This window comes from Gallus gallus, chromosome 14, assembly GCF_016699485.2.
Source record: "Gallus gallus isolate bGalGal1 chromosome 14, bGalGal1.mat.broiler.GRCg7b, whole genome shotgun sequence".
NCBI classification, from domain to species: Eukaryota; Metazoa; Chordata; class Aves; order Galliformes; family Phasianidae; genus Gallus; species Gallus gallus.
In genome coordinates, this window is record NC_052545.1 from 5,813,698 (window position 1) to 5,830,405 (window position 16,708).

The 16,708-nt window shown below is 49.6% G+C and overlaps 1 protein-coding gene across 6 annotated transcripts in view; it reads left to right on the plus strand.

The window, feature by feature from the left end:
- Positions 1 to 16,708, plus strand: part of LMF1 (lipase maturation factor 1) — a 163,240-nt gene that overhangs the window by 50,402 nt on the left and 96,130 nt on the right. For 5 of the 6 annotated variants that reach the window (XM_015294430.4, XM_015294431.4, XM_046900817.1 and 2 more), the window contains one exon: positions 13,002 to 13,067. The exons of the other annotated variant lie outside the window; for it this stretch is intronic. In XM_015294430.4, the coding sequence (XP_015149916.4) occupies positions 13,002 to 13,067 (66 nt within the window). The remainder of the gene's footprint in view (positions 1 to 13,001; positions 13,068 to 16,708) is intronic. 6 annotated transcript variants of the gene reach the window in all.

The following is a 16,708-nucleotide window of genomic DNA, read 5'->3' on the forward strand; positions in this document are numbered from 1 at the left end:
TCAGCCTCCTCCCACCCCCTTTCTTTTTTTTTTTTTTTTTTTTTCCCCCATTCAGTGCATCACAAGTAGGAACTCTTTCCATTCAGAATTCTAGCAACCAGAGCATTAAAACACTTGGGATTTTTACCAGAATAAATGCCAATGTGCCTACGCTTGTTTCAGCCCATGCAAGGGAACAGACCAAGCCCAACAGCTGCTGGATGCAAAATCTGACTGTAAGGACACAGGCTGGATCTGAAAGACTTTCACCCAACCCAAACTGACATGACTATTGTCATCATTGCCCGCAGGGAACATCCATCATCCCCTTGAAACCTTCCCATATCCTACCACCCTGCACCCTTGTTTACAATCTGCTGATTGAGAACCACTGCAACAGAAATCTGCATTTATACTTCTGACCACAGAAACCCACAGAGCTGGTGGGAGCCTCATGGAGCTGTTCTGTTGCCTTAAAGCAACCGAGGGTGAGAGCAGCCCTGAGTTGTCTGGAAAAGCCTTTGGGACAGGTCTTGCTGCACCGTGTCTGAGTTCCAGCTGGGCTTCATTAAGAGAGAAGCTGCATGTGAGAGGTAAAATCATCCCTTCTGCCTTCCTGTGCAAGGCAAAGAGCGGGTTCAGGCTCTGCTGCTGGAGTTTGATTGGCAGCAGGCGCTGGGCTGATCTCAAATATTGCTGGCTTTTTAAAAGGCATAATTATGTGATTCAATCTATATGTTTGATTTTTCCTAATAATCCATTAGTGCAGGATGTAAAGACGGATGCTTCTGAACGTGCAGAGGCAAAAGAATAGCAGTCCTTTTGTGCAAGCGAGCAGCGTGGTAGGAAATAAGTGGTGCAAACAGATTCATGCTGCTGATTTGTCTCAGAAGTGCTGTGTGACTCGAGATCCTCATCTTGGTGTGGCTGTGCTCTGATGGCTCAAGGCAAGCAGAACAGGGCAGCGTCGCTCCTGTCCTCACCTTCCAGCATTTCAAGGCCAAGGCACTGTGAGGCTGTGGGCTTTATGATGAGCAAGCTTCATTTGTTTTTGTTTTTCTCTCTTGCAGGCAGCAGAATTGCTCATGAGCTGTCCTCTTACTCAAAAGCGTAACTTGTAGCTAATGCTGCATTCATCCATGCTTCTCTCATTCTTGTTTTGCAAAAGGTCTGACAGCAGGTGATAGTGTCTGGTTTTAGCACACTGTGCAGCAAGAACTGCACCAGGGGAGATAGGGACCTGCACAGCCCTGAGTGGATGCATGCCCAAATGCTGCCAGGATATCACGTGGCTCCTTCGGCCAGGGAATCTGTCAGGCATTTAATCTGTAAGCTGTAAAATTGTTTCTTCATTAGTCAGAGTGTCAGGGAAAGGCTGCATGTGTGCACGCTTGCTTGGAAATGTGAGAACTTGATTTTCGGCAGCACCTGTGTGTGTAGCTATAGTGACACTGATACATGCTGGTAACTGCAGAAGCACGTGTGCAGGGATGGAGGTGATGGACTGTGGGCCATACAGATCTGTAGTGGAGGCTGATGCCTTCAGTGCAGGTGTGGCTTCAGTGATGTCCACCCTGGTTATTCCCAAGAGTTGTCTCTGCTTGTTACCTCAAGCCTCACAGCAGAGGTTTGCTGCTGTCAGAGGCAGTGTGCCCGAATTTAGGTGGATTTTCATTGTCTCCAACTAAAGTGACTCTTGTGCCTCTTTCCTCCCAGGTGTTTTCTTTGTGGGACACCAGTGTGGAGTGTGCAGTCCCCTGTGTTACGTACAGCCAAGCTTGTGACTGCTGTGCTGTTAGCCCTGATCCCATCCACATGTGTGCTCTGAGCAAGCATTAGTGTGGATATGGCAGAACAGTGCCCAATGCTCCAAGGTCCTCACTGCATCTTCCTGCTCTTGCTTGGCAACCTCAGCCCCGACAGATTGCACTGGGCTTGGGTCTGCTGCCAGATCCCAGTCCTTGGGCAGCTGCGGATCAGAGCTGGTGCAATCTTAGGGCTGTTTTCCCATTGCTGCAGTCAGGAGAAGCGGGCACTCCACGAGCGGTGACCCTTCATAGGCACAAAGCAAGGTGAGCCCATGCACAAGCAGCAGCCTCGTTGCACTGCTAATGGCCCTTTCACAGGGCTTTCTAATATGCATTTTATTTTCCATGAGCACCAGCCTGCAGTGCTGATGTCAGAGAGCACGCAGCGCTGCCGAGATGCTCACGTTAGGACTAATTGGGTGCTGTTTGCAGAACTTGGTGATATTCTGTGCAAATGATTATCAGCACTGGAAATGTGGTGAGGTGTAACAGCATGTTGGGAAACTGGGAGTAAATGGGGAATTAAGGTAGAGCTGCATCTTGCAAAGGATCACAGACATATGGAATAAGTTACCGGGGAAGGTGGCTGGAGCAGAGCATAAGTGAGTCTGAGACATCTTGATTAGTTTCTGGAGGAAGGGATTGAAGAGTGTAGTGGAAAAGCAGGGAAACAGGATTTAAAGCACATTACCACTTTAATTTAAAAGTGCCCAAAGCAAGGAAATTCAGATTTAAAGCTGCCAATCCATCACTGGTGCACACAGGTGTTGGAGCTGGGGTCTGTGTGCAGATGGGTCGGGGCCATGCAGGCTCAGCCCCCCAGAGTGGGGCAGAACCTTTGGGGCAGTTTGAGGAGAAGTCTCAGCTTTGCCCCAGGACTTGAATGTATGGTAAGTGCACAACCCAGCAAAGCCCCATCCCTTTGTCACTGAAGCTGCTGTGTCCCATGTCCTTGATGCCCTCCTCAGGATCCCTTGCACCATTCTGGGAATGCTCCTGGCCAAAAGCACCGCGCTTCACCATCTCCAGGAGCATCCCAGGTGCCCGGGGATGGGGTGACACAGGGAAGGGTTTCTTTTCTTCCCTCACCTTGTATTTGAGAGCCCTCCACAGGGAGCTGTTGCCACCATGCCCCATTACAGATGTGTGAGCACAGGCAGAAATCTGTCATTTGGGGGATTCCTGTCCCTTCTTGCTGCTGCCCACTGGACTGATGCACATCCTTCCCCAGAGCCATGGTGCCATCAGCCTGCACTGAAACGACCGTGAAGGCCCAGTGTTGCTTTCTGCTCATCAGAGCAGTGTCTCCCCGGGCTGCAGAGCAGAGCCATCCTGAGGATTTCCTGGCACAAAGTAAGGTAAATCCCTCGGTGTTTCAAGTGCACACAAAAGGTATTTTCCCTGTGACATGTAGAGAAGAAGGGAGAAAGATCGTTTAAGGCAGGGAGTCTTGGGGAAGAAATGGTGCCAAAAGGTTTATAATAATTAGCAATAAATTCTTCCCCTGAATTCTCATCTGTTTCCTGCTGAGCGTTGCCCGTCCTGCACACTGAGATGTGCTTGCAGAGGAAAGGGCTCCGTTATCTCCAGATGATGAGCACACCGTTCGCTATCGCATCTTTTCCATTTCATTTTTCACTGTTAGACCGAGTGTTTTTTAACCCACTGCGGCAGCTTATTGCAGAAACCGAGAGGTTTGTGTTGATCTCTTTGCATTTCTCTTGTTTTCGCCTGGATTCCTCGAGAAGTGTCATAACGTGGGTGGCATTTTGAAGGTTACTGGAAAGGGTGGGGATGTGATTAGCTAATAAGGGAGATGAACTTTCTGGCAGAAGTAATGAAGACTTTGAAGAAAACAGAATCTGGATGCCTGTGGTAAAATTGCATTAGATGTAATGAAATAAAAGCTGGAATTTGGGAGATCTTTGTAAATACGGGGGAAAAAAAAAAGAAGAATCAAACGGATGTAGTTGTCATCTCAGTGACAAGCGTGCCCTGATCCTGGGCATTATGGCTCTGAAATTGAGAATAATTATTCTAATTTGTTTTATTACATTAGCGTGGGTAGGAGGGAAGAAAGGGAGCTTTCTTTTATGGCTTTCTCATTATTCAGAGGAAGGGCCAGACTCCTGACTCGGGCGCTGGGGCTTCATGGGAATTTTTGGAAAATGATGTCTGCAATGTTCTGACCTTTGCCGTCCCAGCTGCAGCCTCCTCCTCTCTGCAGGGATCCCACACTTGACTCCTTAGCAACCTCCTTTGTGCCTCTGATCTCTCTCCATTTGTCTAGTAATAGCCCTTGGCAGGAAGACGTGTTGTTCCTTCAGTGCCTCTAAAAGGCATGGAGCCGTTAATGCCAAGGACTTTTCAGAACCCCTTTCACCCACTGCTTACAGCTCGTCTTCAAAGTCAATCAAACGCTGCTGCAGCCGTGCTGCTTTCTCAAAGGGTCTTTCTGATAGCAGAGGGGAAAAAGCAACAGCAAATAGAGCAGGAGCCCACGCGGGTGACTTCTCTTCCAGAAACGCACCAGTACATTGGGATGCTGTGCTGTGCCTTCGCAGTGACTCCAGTTGAGCTCCGGCAGGCTCGCAGTGCATCCAAACCTCTGCAGGCAGAGAGCATCGTCCATTTGTCTTGTTGCATCCTCATCTTGTTGCATCATCCATTTCTCTTGTTGCACTGTCCATTTGCTCACGTGCACTCTGCTCACTTTGTGCAGGAATTGAGTTCCCACTCAGCGCTGTTGTGCTCTCGGATCTCCCAGTCTGCATGGAGCTGCCCCACACCTGGGACCGGCCCTGTATCTCCCCCTCTGCATGACGGTAGCCCTGCGCTCACCCACAGGTGGGCTGTACAATTGGCTGCAGGGCATTGGAACGGGCGGCCCAGGGAGGTGATGGGGTTGCTCTCCATGGAGATGTGGCACTCGGACACGGTTGGTGGGCATGGTGGGATGGGTTGGGGTTGGGCTTGGTGATCTGAGAGAGCTTTTCCAACCTGAATGGTTCTGTGATTCTAAGTGTGGAGCCCTGTCCTTTAGCATGCTGATGCTGGGAAGCCCATCACCTCAAACCTCAGTGGTGCTGACAGAGCAAAGCTATGAACAGCAGTGCCACCTGAGGAGCATGTGCTTGTCATGCTCTGGCTAAGGAAGTGCTGTTGCAGCCCGTTATTTTCTCTCTTTGCATGGAAGAAATGGGGGATTTGAATGACCAGCTGCTAATTTAAGGAGAAGTTGGTAGGAGCACCAGCTACCAGCTGTTTTCAGAGCCTTTAGCTTGCTGCTGTCAGAGTTATAGGAGGGGGTTTCCCAAAAGCCTCATACCTGTGTCACATCCTCACTGTGTGGCAAAGAAGAGGCTCTGTGTGCAGTGCAACATCTCAGCAGACGTGCAGTGCTCTGTGACTGCCTTGTGTCGGATCCCAGGTTGGAGAGCTGTCTGCCATGGAGCGGAGTTGCTTTGAGGCATTGGCTTTAGAATGTCTCTTCTTCTTCCGTGAGTTTGGGGTCTAAATTACATCTGGCTTGTCTTCAAAATGGGTTTGTACAGATTTAGATTTCAAGGAAGTGGATGGAGCATGGGTTGGTGGGCAGTTGTGTGCAAAGTGTGAGGTGCTCTTCTGGATTTCCTCTGGGAGCACTCAATATGACCAGAAAAACCTAAATCCCCAAAGTGAGGGTTATCCTCTGAGACTTTTCCCTTTTTCAGCCGTTGTTTGAATCGTGAAGTCACAGGATGGAGGTCTTTGGCTGGACTCTAAATTTATAACTTTGGTACCCCATTCCCTGCTGCATCAATGCAGGGGTTGCAGACATAGCTGCAGTCACCAGGCTCTTTCATTCTTGCCGTGCTATTGGTCTGTCTGTACCATTTTTTTTTCCCCCAGAATTAATTTTGGGCTGAAAAAGTCTCAAAGAGTGCTTTGTTCCTCGCTGACACTCACTCCAGGGAAAAAGGGGGGGAAAAAAAGGAAAAAAACCGTGGAAAATCTGACATCTGCATTGTAGAGAAAAATCAATAGATAGGGAGGAATATAATTATCCCCCACTCCTGAAAGAATTTTGAAGATATTTTTTGTAACAGTGACTCATATCGGCTTAGTGCTTGAATGACATTTTAATTATTTTGGCTTTTTTTTTTTTCATTTTGAATCACCAAAGTGCAGCAGCCGGAGAGGGGTACAGCGGGGCAGAGCTGTCTGTGGGGTGGGTTATGGGATGGAAGGGGCTGCCTGTTGTTGCTGGGATCTGACCTGGCACTGCCGGAGAGCCCAGTGCTCAAAGCCAGCCGTGCAGCACGGAGCTGTGCAAAGCACCCATTGCCTGGTGCGTTTAATTAGGAGAGGATCAGCTCGTTAGGAGGAGGATTGTAAGAGTGAATGCAGGAGGGAACAGGGAGCCGCATGCTGCTGAGATATGCGCTGCACGGTTGTGTGCACATCCCATGTTGGTGGTATTGTGGAGTTTGTGTTGATTGTGCCTGCAAGTGGGGGAAGTGAAGGGCAGAAGGGATTGCTCCTCTATCTATGCGGTGTTCTGCTCCTTCTGAAAGCTGTGCAATTTGACCAGCGAGGTGGGCAGCAGCCTTGCTTGCAATGGGTGTGAAAGCAGTTGGTAAACGTCCTCTCTATGGCTTAATTTCACCAGAAATCCCTTTTGTTGGGTATTCTGCCAGTGATGGGGAACAAGAAGAGGTGTGTGAAGTTGTTCAATCAAGTGAGACTCGAATTGATGCTTTGGGAGCAAAGGGCTGATTTGGATTTCCACCCCCAAAGTGCCCTGGCTGCCAATTGGCAAACTTAGGAAATGTGTTCAACCATCCACACAGATGGGGTCTATAGAATGTATTGGGTCTGAAGTAGAGAGTATTGGTCATAAATAATGAGGTTGCAGTTTACAGAAGGCTTACTGACGTTCATGGACTGGACCAGGTAGGTGCTGTGCTGGCTGGTACACGTTCTACTGCAGGCAGGCATGACCATGGATTTATTCAACATGGGTTCTGCTAAGAATTTGTTGGGCAAGATTTTTTTCTTTTAATTATTATAGAATCATAGAGTGGTTTGAATTGGAAGGGACCTCTAAAGGCCATCTGGTCCCACCCCCTGCACTGAGCAGGGACACCCACAGCGATAATCATTTGATTTGTATTTAATAGTATCATTTGATACTATTAAAATTAGTAATAATAAAAAGTCTTAAGTGTCGTTTTCCTTCAAGATGAAGAATGGTAGTGGATGCGATGCACCTGAATTGCACACCCAGGGCTATGGTAGGGGCAGGTGCTGCGGCCGTGCAGTAAATCAGCAGTGGGATCTCAGCTCCCCCTTTCTTGGGCCTTGCTGCTGCTCAGGGGGGCTGTGCAGCCCCGTCCTGTTGGTATGAATTTAATAATTCTGGTTAGAGCTGGATTCAAAGCAAGGCCACAGGGCCAAAAGGGCAATTGCTGGTTCAGTTCACCACCTGTTTCCTTCCCTTTGGCTTCTATTTAATTTGTATCGCTGAATACCTTTCTCTTCTGATACAGAGGGCTTTGAAAGTGCCTGCACCCACCCCCAGTGTGCAAACAGAGCAGTGCTTCTGTGGGTGTCCTCCTGGGCTGGGGCTGTTTGTGAGTGTGCATTCACCTCCAGCACCAGGGAAAGCAAGTTGACTTTGAACCCCGTGTCCCTGCCCTCCCAGCACAACGTACCCCTTTTTATTTGGTCTGATGGGAAAACTCGAAAATGTTTTGGAAATCATTCCTTCTTCCCCAGTAGGCTCCCATTCCATGTCAAGATAGGTGCAGAAATTCAAGTTTTTAGATAAAGCTCTGCTAGCAAAATGTGGGAACTTGTAAGTGTGTCAGCTTGAAAGGAAAATGTTCTGTATTTATTGCAGAATTTAGAAAACAAGAAACAAAGCAGTGTCCTGAGCTTCCTATAGCACTATACCACATATTTTCCAAACACTTGCACTGCCACTTGATAGTAGTGGGAGCATTCCTTATATCCTGCCAAGCTGGAATAATTTAAAAATATGTACAAATGAGAACAATGACTTACCCAGCCTTCTCTATGCTATTATGAGGTTTTCCTGGCCAGTATGAAGTACCCACAGGGTCTCTCTGATCTGTGTTGTCAGCACTGTGCCTATGGGCTCCTGTTGCTTCTGATCCCCCAGCAGCTGGAAGAGGGAGCCAGGGACCTGCCTGTGCACAGAGCTGGCTTGTCAGGGGTTAATGGAGGCTGTGCTAGGAAATACTCTGCTTAGTGCCAGCCTGTGAGCATGGAAGCTCCAGCCATAAGTAATTAGTGCAGAGCTAATGGGTCGATGCTTGTGCTGTATCAAAAAGAGCCTGGGGATGCTGGAACACCATGGGGGAAAATTAAAGGATGGAAGGGGACATGATGCTGAGTTTGGCTTTGGTGGAGCTGGTATGCCAGAAGAGTTTTTCTTCTTTATTATTTTAAAGAAAAACAAACAAAAAAACGAGATTTGAGATTGTTCTTAGGTTAACGGGATAGATACAGCCAAGAAGGGTTTGAGGCTACTGAGCTGTCTAAATAACCTTTCTTGTACTTTGAGGCTGTTGGACAGATCCTGTTTTCAAAAAATGGCCCCAAAGTGCCGAAGATGCCTTTTGTTAAAGTCCTGGTCTTTGTCACAGGCATTGCCTCCAACATGGCCTTAATGCACTGAGACACGGGGCTTGCTCCTAACTCAGCTCGCACCCAAATCTGACTGATCCGTAGGGCTCAATCTCAGTCACAGGCTTAAAAACTGAGTGCTTTGGGCTGCACTGAGCTGAGGAAGGGCCACTTCCCTTTTTCCTCTTATTTTGCTTACAAGGGGCAGCTGGACGGGTGGGGTCTGCAAAGGGATCCCAAACTCGGCTTAGTTTCTGCCCCAGATGCTCCATGTGTGATGCTTTCAGCCTGGGTCCAAATGGTACGGGGCTCTCCCAGTGCTGATCCACCCTGATGCTGTCCCATGCCTTCAGGCTCCTTTTCCTGCTGGTCCCTGCCCTAACACAGGTCAGTTCAGGTACATCAGAGATGCGTGAGCCCCTGCCTGTCTGTGAGCAAGGGACAGGGCTTTTTCCCCATGCTTTGATCTGTGTTATGGCAGCGTAATCTGCTGCAGCTGTGGAGTTTAGGCCGGTTCATATGCAGAGAAACCTTGAGAATGGGTTGGGAAAATTGTTAGCAGGCTGAAAGCAATCCAGCGACTGGGAGATGCCGGCACATCTGAGGATCCCCATCTCCTTCTCCCTCCTCCTCCACTGCCTGAGCTCGCAGGGACTGCATGCATCCCCTTACTTCAATTTTCTCCTGATGCTTCTCTGGGTGCTGCTGTCTGAGGCCGAAGCAGTTACCGGTGTGTTGGCAGTGGTTGTGCTGTTGGGCTGTGTGCAGTCCCCACTGCTTGCTGTGCCCCGGTGTTTGCAGGACCCAGGCAGGCGCAGCAGCTTTGTGGGCTGATGGGTGTGCAATGGCTCTGTGCTGCCTGCATGCCTCAGGGCCACTTACTTTTGCATGGAAGGAATTAGTTTGAGCTCTTGGTGTGTTTTGAAAGAGGCTGTAGCCAATGGATGGTTCCATCCTGAGGTCCTTTTGGTGTCTGTGCTCTGTCTGCCCCATAGACTGAAGTGCTGTCAGTGCCAGCATCCTCTCCAGCGCAGTGGATGCAGAACGTGAGCTTCCCTTCACCCAGTGCACCCGCTCACCAGCTTCTGTGTGATTTCATCTACCTGCTTTGTTGGTATTTAAATTAGAAGACAGACTCCATTATGTTTTCTATTTCCAAGGACCCATTTCCTTTATTTCCCATCACTGCACCTGCCCTGCAGTGAGGTCTCGGGCTGTGCGGCGTTTCTGCACGCATCCCATCTCTGTGTGATGTGAGGCTGAACCTCGGGTTGTTTACAGGGATGCAAGGTGGCATTTCTTAGACTGTTTGTATCTTCAGCAGAACGTGAACAACTGTCAACAAGCATCAGCAGGAGCCACATCATTAGGGCAGGGCATGAACCTCTGGTTTCCAGCTGAGCATCAGGTGGGGGATGTCTGAGCTCGGGCATCCATGCCTAGTGATGCACTCTGTTCAGTGCTCCGGGTTCCTTCAGCCACTGGAGAACCCAGAGTGGGATCTGGGAACAGCAGCGGTGTGAGAGGGACCTGAAGTGCCCCATAATGATGGAAGCGGGAGCGTTCTGTGCTGAAAGCAGTTTGATAGTAAGAGCTTGAAGTGATTTTCCTGTTTGATAGCTTTGTAGTAAACAAAACGTGATTAATTCCCTTCGTGACTCATTGCAGGAGAGGTTTTGAGTTTTATTACAGCACTTTTCTATTGTATCCTTGCTTTAATTATCTCAGCAGAATAACAGAGCGTGGTAAGAGCTCATACAAGGCAGGGGGAAGGTCACTGAGATAGCTGTCCTTTAGTCCCTGCACGGAGCCTTTCTTTGCGTCCTTTCTGCCCTGACAGCGCTGTCGGCTGCGGTGCATCCTGCCCGATGCTATCACTGCATCCTGTAACTCTAGAAACAATCCCAGGGGCTGAGTGAGCACAGCCCGTCGGGGGGGCTGGAGCAGCTGCTGCTGCCAGGAGCCTGTCCTGCCCTGGAGCAGGAACGAGGGGAAAAGCAGCCCTTGGTACCAGGGCAGCCCCCAGCCCGCTCTCCCATTCTGCAGCTCCCCTCTGGTATGACTTACCATGCTTTCAGCTGTGCCTTTTGGACCGGCTCCGCTTGGCTTTTTGGCGGTGGTGCTGGAGGGGCTGTCCCGTTGCTGTATCACTCATTGTTACATCCTCTGCTCCTTTTCTCTGGTTGCAAACACATTGCTTTGCTCTGTAGCATCAGCAATAGTTACCTCTCAGGAGGTGTTTTTCTTGTCACTGATGGTTTCATAGACTCACAGAGTCTTTAAGGTTGGAAGAGACTTCTGCAGTAAGTCCAACCCATCTCACCGTGCCCATCAGCCATGGCTCTCAGTGCCACATCTCCACGGCTCTCAAACACCTCCAGAGATGGTGACCCCACCCCCTCCCTGTTGTGAGGGCTCGCAGGGATGGTGCTATCTACCTTACATTTTCTGGGTCTTGCAGGGCTGCCCTGTATGCAGTTGGCCTTGGGGCTGTCGTCCTGCTCCATGAGGTGTGCTGCCTGTCGCTGAGGCATCTGCTGGGTTCCCCAGGCCCATTCCTGGTTAAAAATGACAGGATAGAAGTTGCCGGAGTCCATGATTTTTGCAAGAGTGTAATGGTATTTGTTTACTGTCCTTTGCAGTTAACATTAACATGAAAATATATTTCATTTTTGGAAAGGGAGGGAAAATGGAAAAAAAAATATATATATATAGTGCAGCAGCAGATGGGCAAAATCTGCTCAATCTGAGCACCAGATACAATGTCAGGCTGTGAGTAGCCCTGCTGAAAGCAGTGGGGTCACCTCATTCACAGAGACACGCGTCGAAGCATCATCTGCTGTGAGGCTCAGGCCAGGAGAGGTGCAGATTTCCTGTTAGTTTGTGTCCAATAATCTTGTAGCTATTCCTGTGCATCTTGTTTGGTTCAGAAAGTCAGCGCTGGGTTAAGCCTGAGGTGCAACTCATCTGATGGCACGTGTCTGGGACAGAATGCAAAACATAAAGTGAACTGCTCATGGCAGAGCCTACAGAAGCTAAGGAAGATTTCTCAGTGTCTCATTTGAGGATTTGGGTGTATTTGTGGATACTTACTGAAGGGTTCGGGGCAGTTGTTGGGGGTCTTCAGCTCCCTGAACTTGGGGATTTTATTGAACTCTGCTAAACTGCTCAGTGCTGCAAGAGAAGAGTTTTATGGAATTTAGATGAATCTGCTCAGCCAGGGCGTACTGCAGCACTGTGACCTCCTCCTCTGGGCTGTCAGGAAAAGGAGCAAAAAAGGAAAAGGAGCAAAAAAGGAAAAGGAACAAAGGTAACATTGGGGCCTTGCAGAAACTCCGCAGATTTTTCTGCTACGGAAGGCAGGAACGTTACAATTAGGGGCAATGTCAGAGGTAGGCAAATAGCCCCTGATTGTGTGCAGATGATAGAGGGCTGGTTCAGCTTTTTGACTAGCGAAGCTTTCCTCAATTTGGGATATTGCGATCCTAATCAGAGACCTTTAGCTGTACATCAAAGCCCGCATAGCTTGGGGCTGGCATGGGCTGATTGCAGGGCTTCCTGCTCATCCCTGCCCAGGTGTCCTTCCTGCCGTGGCCGACTGATTCCTTTTTAGTCCTCATCACCGAGGCAAAGAAATTTAATCCCAATATTGCTGCCAGCCCTGGAATGGACCCACTGGTTTGGAAATGTCACCCTCTTGTTGCCTTGAAATATCAGTGCGTGCAGCCTCTGCTACCTGCTAATTTCACTGCCAACCTCTAACCCGAGGTAGAGCAGACCTGTCATTAGCGCATTCATCTGTGTTTAGATCTGTCAGCTTCCTTCCCCTTCTCCTCTTTTGTTTCTCTAATTACTTTGATTGCATCTCTGCATCCAGCTCAGGGCTCCGGTGGCTGCTGAAGCTGCGTGGTCCTCTGCCAGCATCCCCTCTCCTGTAGGGGTGCTTTAAGGAGGGAGAGAATTGGGTCTGGATTTTAAAGTCACAAAAGCAGCCATATATAGGTTTGCAGGTGACTTTTCACTCTGTTTCAGAGCAGTGCCAGAGCCCAGTTCTCAGACCTTTCCTGGCCACAATTCTTCCCTATCCTAAAGGCTTCACACCAGAGCTGGCAAGTGGCTGGAGGTGGCTGACAGTTTGGAGCGGGCTCCTCGCTCTGCCATGTGCTCTCAGGGCTGAGGCCGGCTCCCAGGGTGCTCCTCCAGCCCCACTGCCCAGCCCTGTTGTCATCCATCAGTGAGGTCCTGAGTACCTCCTGCTTTGCAGGGTCCGCTCCTCAGGGTGAGTTTGGAAATGAAAGCTTTCCATTTCCCCAGCAAAGGGTGCACTGAGCGGCCCTCGTGCTGTGCAGGTACCATCACAGGGGAAGTGGCAGCAAAAAGAGCATTTGCTCAGAGCCCTCTCCCGTGTTGTCCTCTGAGGAACAACATCTGGGCTCTGGGTACAGATACGCCATGAATTTCCAGGGCAATGCCTGTTCCAACCCTACACTTCCCACTGGATATCTAGAGATAATAATTTGGCATGCAAGATCAAATAAAATATTCCTAATGCTGTTCTTTTTTGTGTGTGTGTTTTTACAGGGGTTGATTAAAATTCGAGGGGATCACTGCTGGAGAGACTTAACTTGCATGAATTATCACTATGAGGTGAGCAGTCTGCACTTTAAAACTGTTTTTTCTTGCTTGCTTTGCTTTGGTGGATATTTCTGTAGCTTTTTCACTGCTACCAGGCAGTTCTCCATGTTGGTCTTCCTTTACTGTTGCCTTCAGCCTATAGCCATGCTGTCGGCATCCATGTGCCAGCTCAGTGATGCTGCTTTTCCCAACCACAATCTTCAGAGAGCGATTTCTGTCCTCCCCCACTGCCATGGACTCTCAGGGGTAAATGTGAACTGCACAGAGAACTCCCTTTGTAAAAGCAGGGAAAGGGAGGAACAGAAAGGACTTTCCCATAGCGTTGTGCTGTGTGCTTTCTGCCAACATCTTACTTTATTCCAAAACTCAGACATATGCAGACAGAAATAGAGCATCTCAGTGCTATCCAAGATGCTGAGCACTGATCGTTGGCAATTCTGAATTATGCAGCTTTATCTTTCTGACATCTGTTCCAGTGATTGCGTTACGTTCTGATTATAAACTGCGGTTTGTATTCTGGCTCTGTTGTTTGATTTTAGGGAGAGGGACCTCAGCTTCCTCTCTGCTTTTACCTATAGTTTTGCATTTTTGCATTTTGCATAAACAGAGATAAAAAGGTAAGAAATTGCTGTGTATGGGGACGCTCTCTTGAGGAAGTCCTGGCTCCCTATGAAATAAGCAGTACTGTGAGTGACAGTGCCTTCTGCAGGTGAGCGTTGGAGCCACTGAGTCACAGTGCTGGAGATCTGTGCCCATATGAGGAGCAGAGAGTGTTCTACACCTGTGTGCACAGAGCTGCAGTGATCAGCCCTGATCTCTGGTGTGGGTTCTGTGCTGTGTTTGTCCCCAGGGATGGACCTTTGGGGTGATGTCCTCAGTGGACCATCGTCACGTCTGGAAACCATTTTCCCTTTCCAATTAAACCTGATGGATCCTGACTTCCCTGACCTGCAGAACATGTTCTGAGGTGTTGCCTATGGATGGCTTTTTGCAGGAGAGGCACTGAGCAGCAGCTGTGGGGATGCTTGTACAGCATCTCCCTTCCTACAGTTGTGTGATAAGAATTGCATGTGAGTGCTGGGGACCGAGTTACCAATCCTGTTATAGGATCAGGATTCCTCTTTCCAAAACAAGAAAAATTCTATAATTTTACCAGGTACCATTAAGTACCCCATCCTGCAGCAGCTAACCAGCGTAATCTCCAAGACTTCAAATGAAAACCATAATCAGCTCTGTAACCCAGAAGTCTAATGAAGACCATTCCCATCCTACCCATAAGGCAGGATCCCCACTGAAGTAATTGCGGACAGGGGCAGGGTGCAGATCTCATTATCAATTATTTTAATCCACACCAAAGAAGCCGTAATAAAGGGAAATTGAAAGAGGCCAGCGTTCTTCTACCAGTGCTCACAGGGACGGTGCTGTGATTCACCTGTTGAGCTGAGTCCTCTGCATGCCCTGTTCTCACAGTGCAAGGTGGAAATGCTTTGGGGACCCTGGGCTCGGTGTGAGGTGGAGGAGGAAGTCCCAGTAATTTGGGGCTCGTTGAGGTCCTCAGAAGTCCACATAATCTGTCCCTGGTCCTGGTAGAGTTTCCCCGTAGCTGTGGCTTGCAATAGCCTGACCTTCACCCATCTCCCTAAGTGCAGCCACGTGAATCCTGGTGAGAAGGACAAGGGTGGATATGCGGCAGGGAGAAAGCTGTTCGCAGGGATGTGTTACAGTGCGGGTCCCCCACATCCAACCAGTCAATGGGAGAAAGTAGAGGGTGAGGCTGTGAAGATAGCTCTGCAAGAGGAGGAGGCAGCTGGAAATCTGCTCGTCATTAGGATGATAAAACCGGGTACTGGACCAGCCCGTAGTGGAGCTGGGCCAAAAGGAGTCTGCTGTGATGTATGTTGGCCACCCCAGCTCTCGTGTTCCAGCCCGGAATTGCAGTCCAAAACCTACATGTGCTCCTCTGCCAAGAGAATTAATGAGAACACATGGCCTCCATCTCCCCATGCTGAGCGCACCCCGCACTATTTATTTGTAGTAGGACCAGCAGCCGTGCTTGTGGAAAATAATATTTCCACTTGTGTCAGGAGCCGTGTGTGAAATAGTAAAAAGTTGTTACGGCTTGGGTAATTAAACGGAGCGTAATTTTCCTCCCTTTTTCCTTTCTGATGTGTGGGGGCCTTAATCCAAACCTTTATGGGGATCTGTTCCCCAACTGAAGCCTCTCTGTGTTGAGGGCTTACGGTCTGTGACGCTGTGGAGTTTGGAGAGGGAAATGGCAGAACGCATGGTTTGCATAGGAAAATATCCTACCAGTGCAACACCCCGTGGGTCCCTGAGGAGTCTGTGTGCTGCAGCATGGAGACAGACACTGATGGAGAGAAATTCAGGTGGTGCTGCCTTGCTACCTGCAGACGTGTGCAAGGCTCGGGGGTGCTGGGGGGTACTGGGCTCTGACATCCATTGGGTTCTATTTCTCATTCCTTGGCTTTGCAGCTGTTCCACTGCTGGCTGTGGTTAGAGGGCTGTTTATCCTATAAGAAGTCTTGGTTGCAGGAGGCTTTTGCACAGTGGGACCTGCTCACGCTGCTGTTAACGTAGAGGGAAGCTGCCTCTGGATTGTAGGTCTGTTTGTCGTCATTAAGCGTTTCTCTGCTACGTACACAGTGGTTTACAAATGCATGTGCAGCGGTTAGCAGAATGCAGCTCAATTTCTGCTTCCATAGAAGCACAGGGCACAGATCCCACCGCAGAGGAGGCCTCAGCAAGGAGCCCAGCAGCAGCCTGCAGCTACAGGAGGCTTTGGGCTGCTGCAGGTGATTTTGCAGCTTGCGGAGTATTGCCTGGTCATGGGCTGGAGCAGCTTCCAGCATGGGTAGGCACCAGGAAGGGGAGCACTGACCTGCTCTCAGAGCTTCTCATCCCTCCCTCCCCATCACGCTGTCTCTGGCCCTCCCTGCCCTCATTCTGAATGTGCTGCCTTCCTGGCACGAGCACAGTGCCTTAACACGCTCCAAATGGAGAAAACCCTCAGTGCAGGCCTTGCATTTAGAACCTCCTCCCAGACCTGCAGCTCCCCAACACGCTCGCAGCACTGAGCACCTTGCAGCCACATGTCTTGGCACAGGGAGGTTTGAGTGGCAAAGGCAGGAGATGAGTGTTTCTGACTTGCAACCAAATGGAGCCGTGGTTTGGGATGCTGGAGGTGGTCTTGGCAGAGTGGCTAAGGAGAAAATCTTTGGGCTTTAGAAATGGTGAAGTCCTATATGAGTTGCATCCATCGCATCTCCCCGTACCCAGCATGGAACTACATGCTGCGGGATGCGACCTGCCATGCGTTTTATGGTGGCTGCCAAAGTGTTGTTGCTTTTTAATTACAGACAGATATCTCATAAAACCCAGCCACCAACTGGTGAGAACAGCTGCCAGAGCAGCTGCACGGGGAGCAGGGAGCCCCGCTGGGCGGCCGCCTTCATCACCTCCTCCTTTCTGCTCTGTGCCATCACCCCATGGGGTGCTTACATGTGTCCCAGGGTCACTTGTGCTGAGCAGGTGCCAGCCCTGGTACACACCGGGCAGGGAACCTCTCTGTGCCCAGCTGGAGCAACTTGTATTTTATTTCTTTTAATGCAAAGAATTTGTTTTAAGTGGAGTTT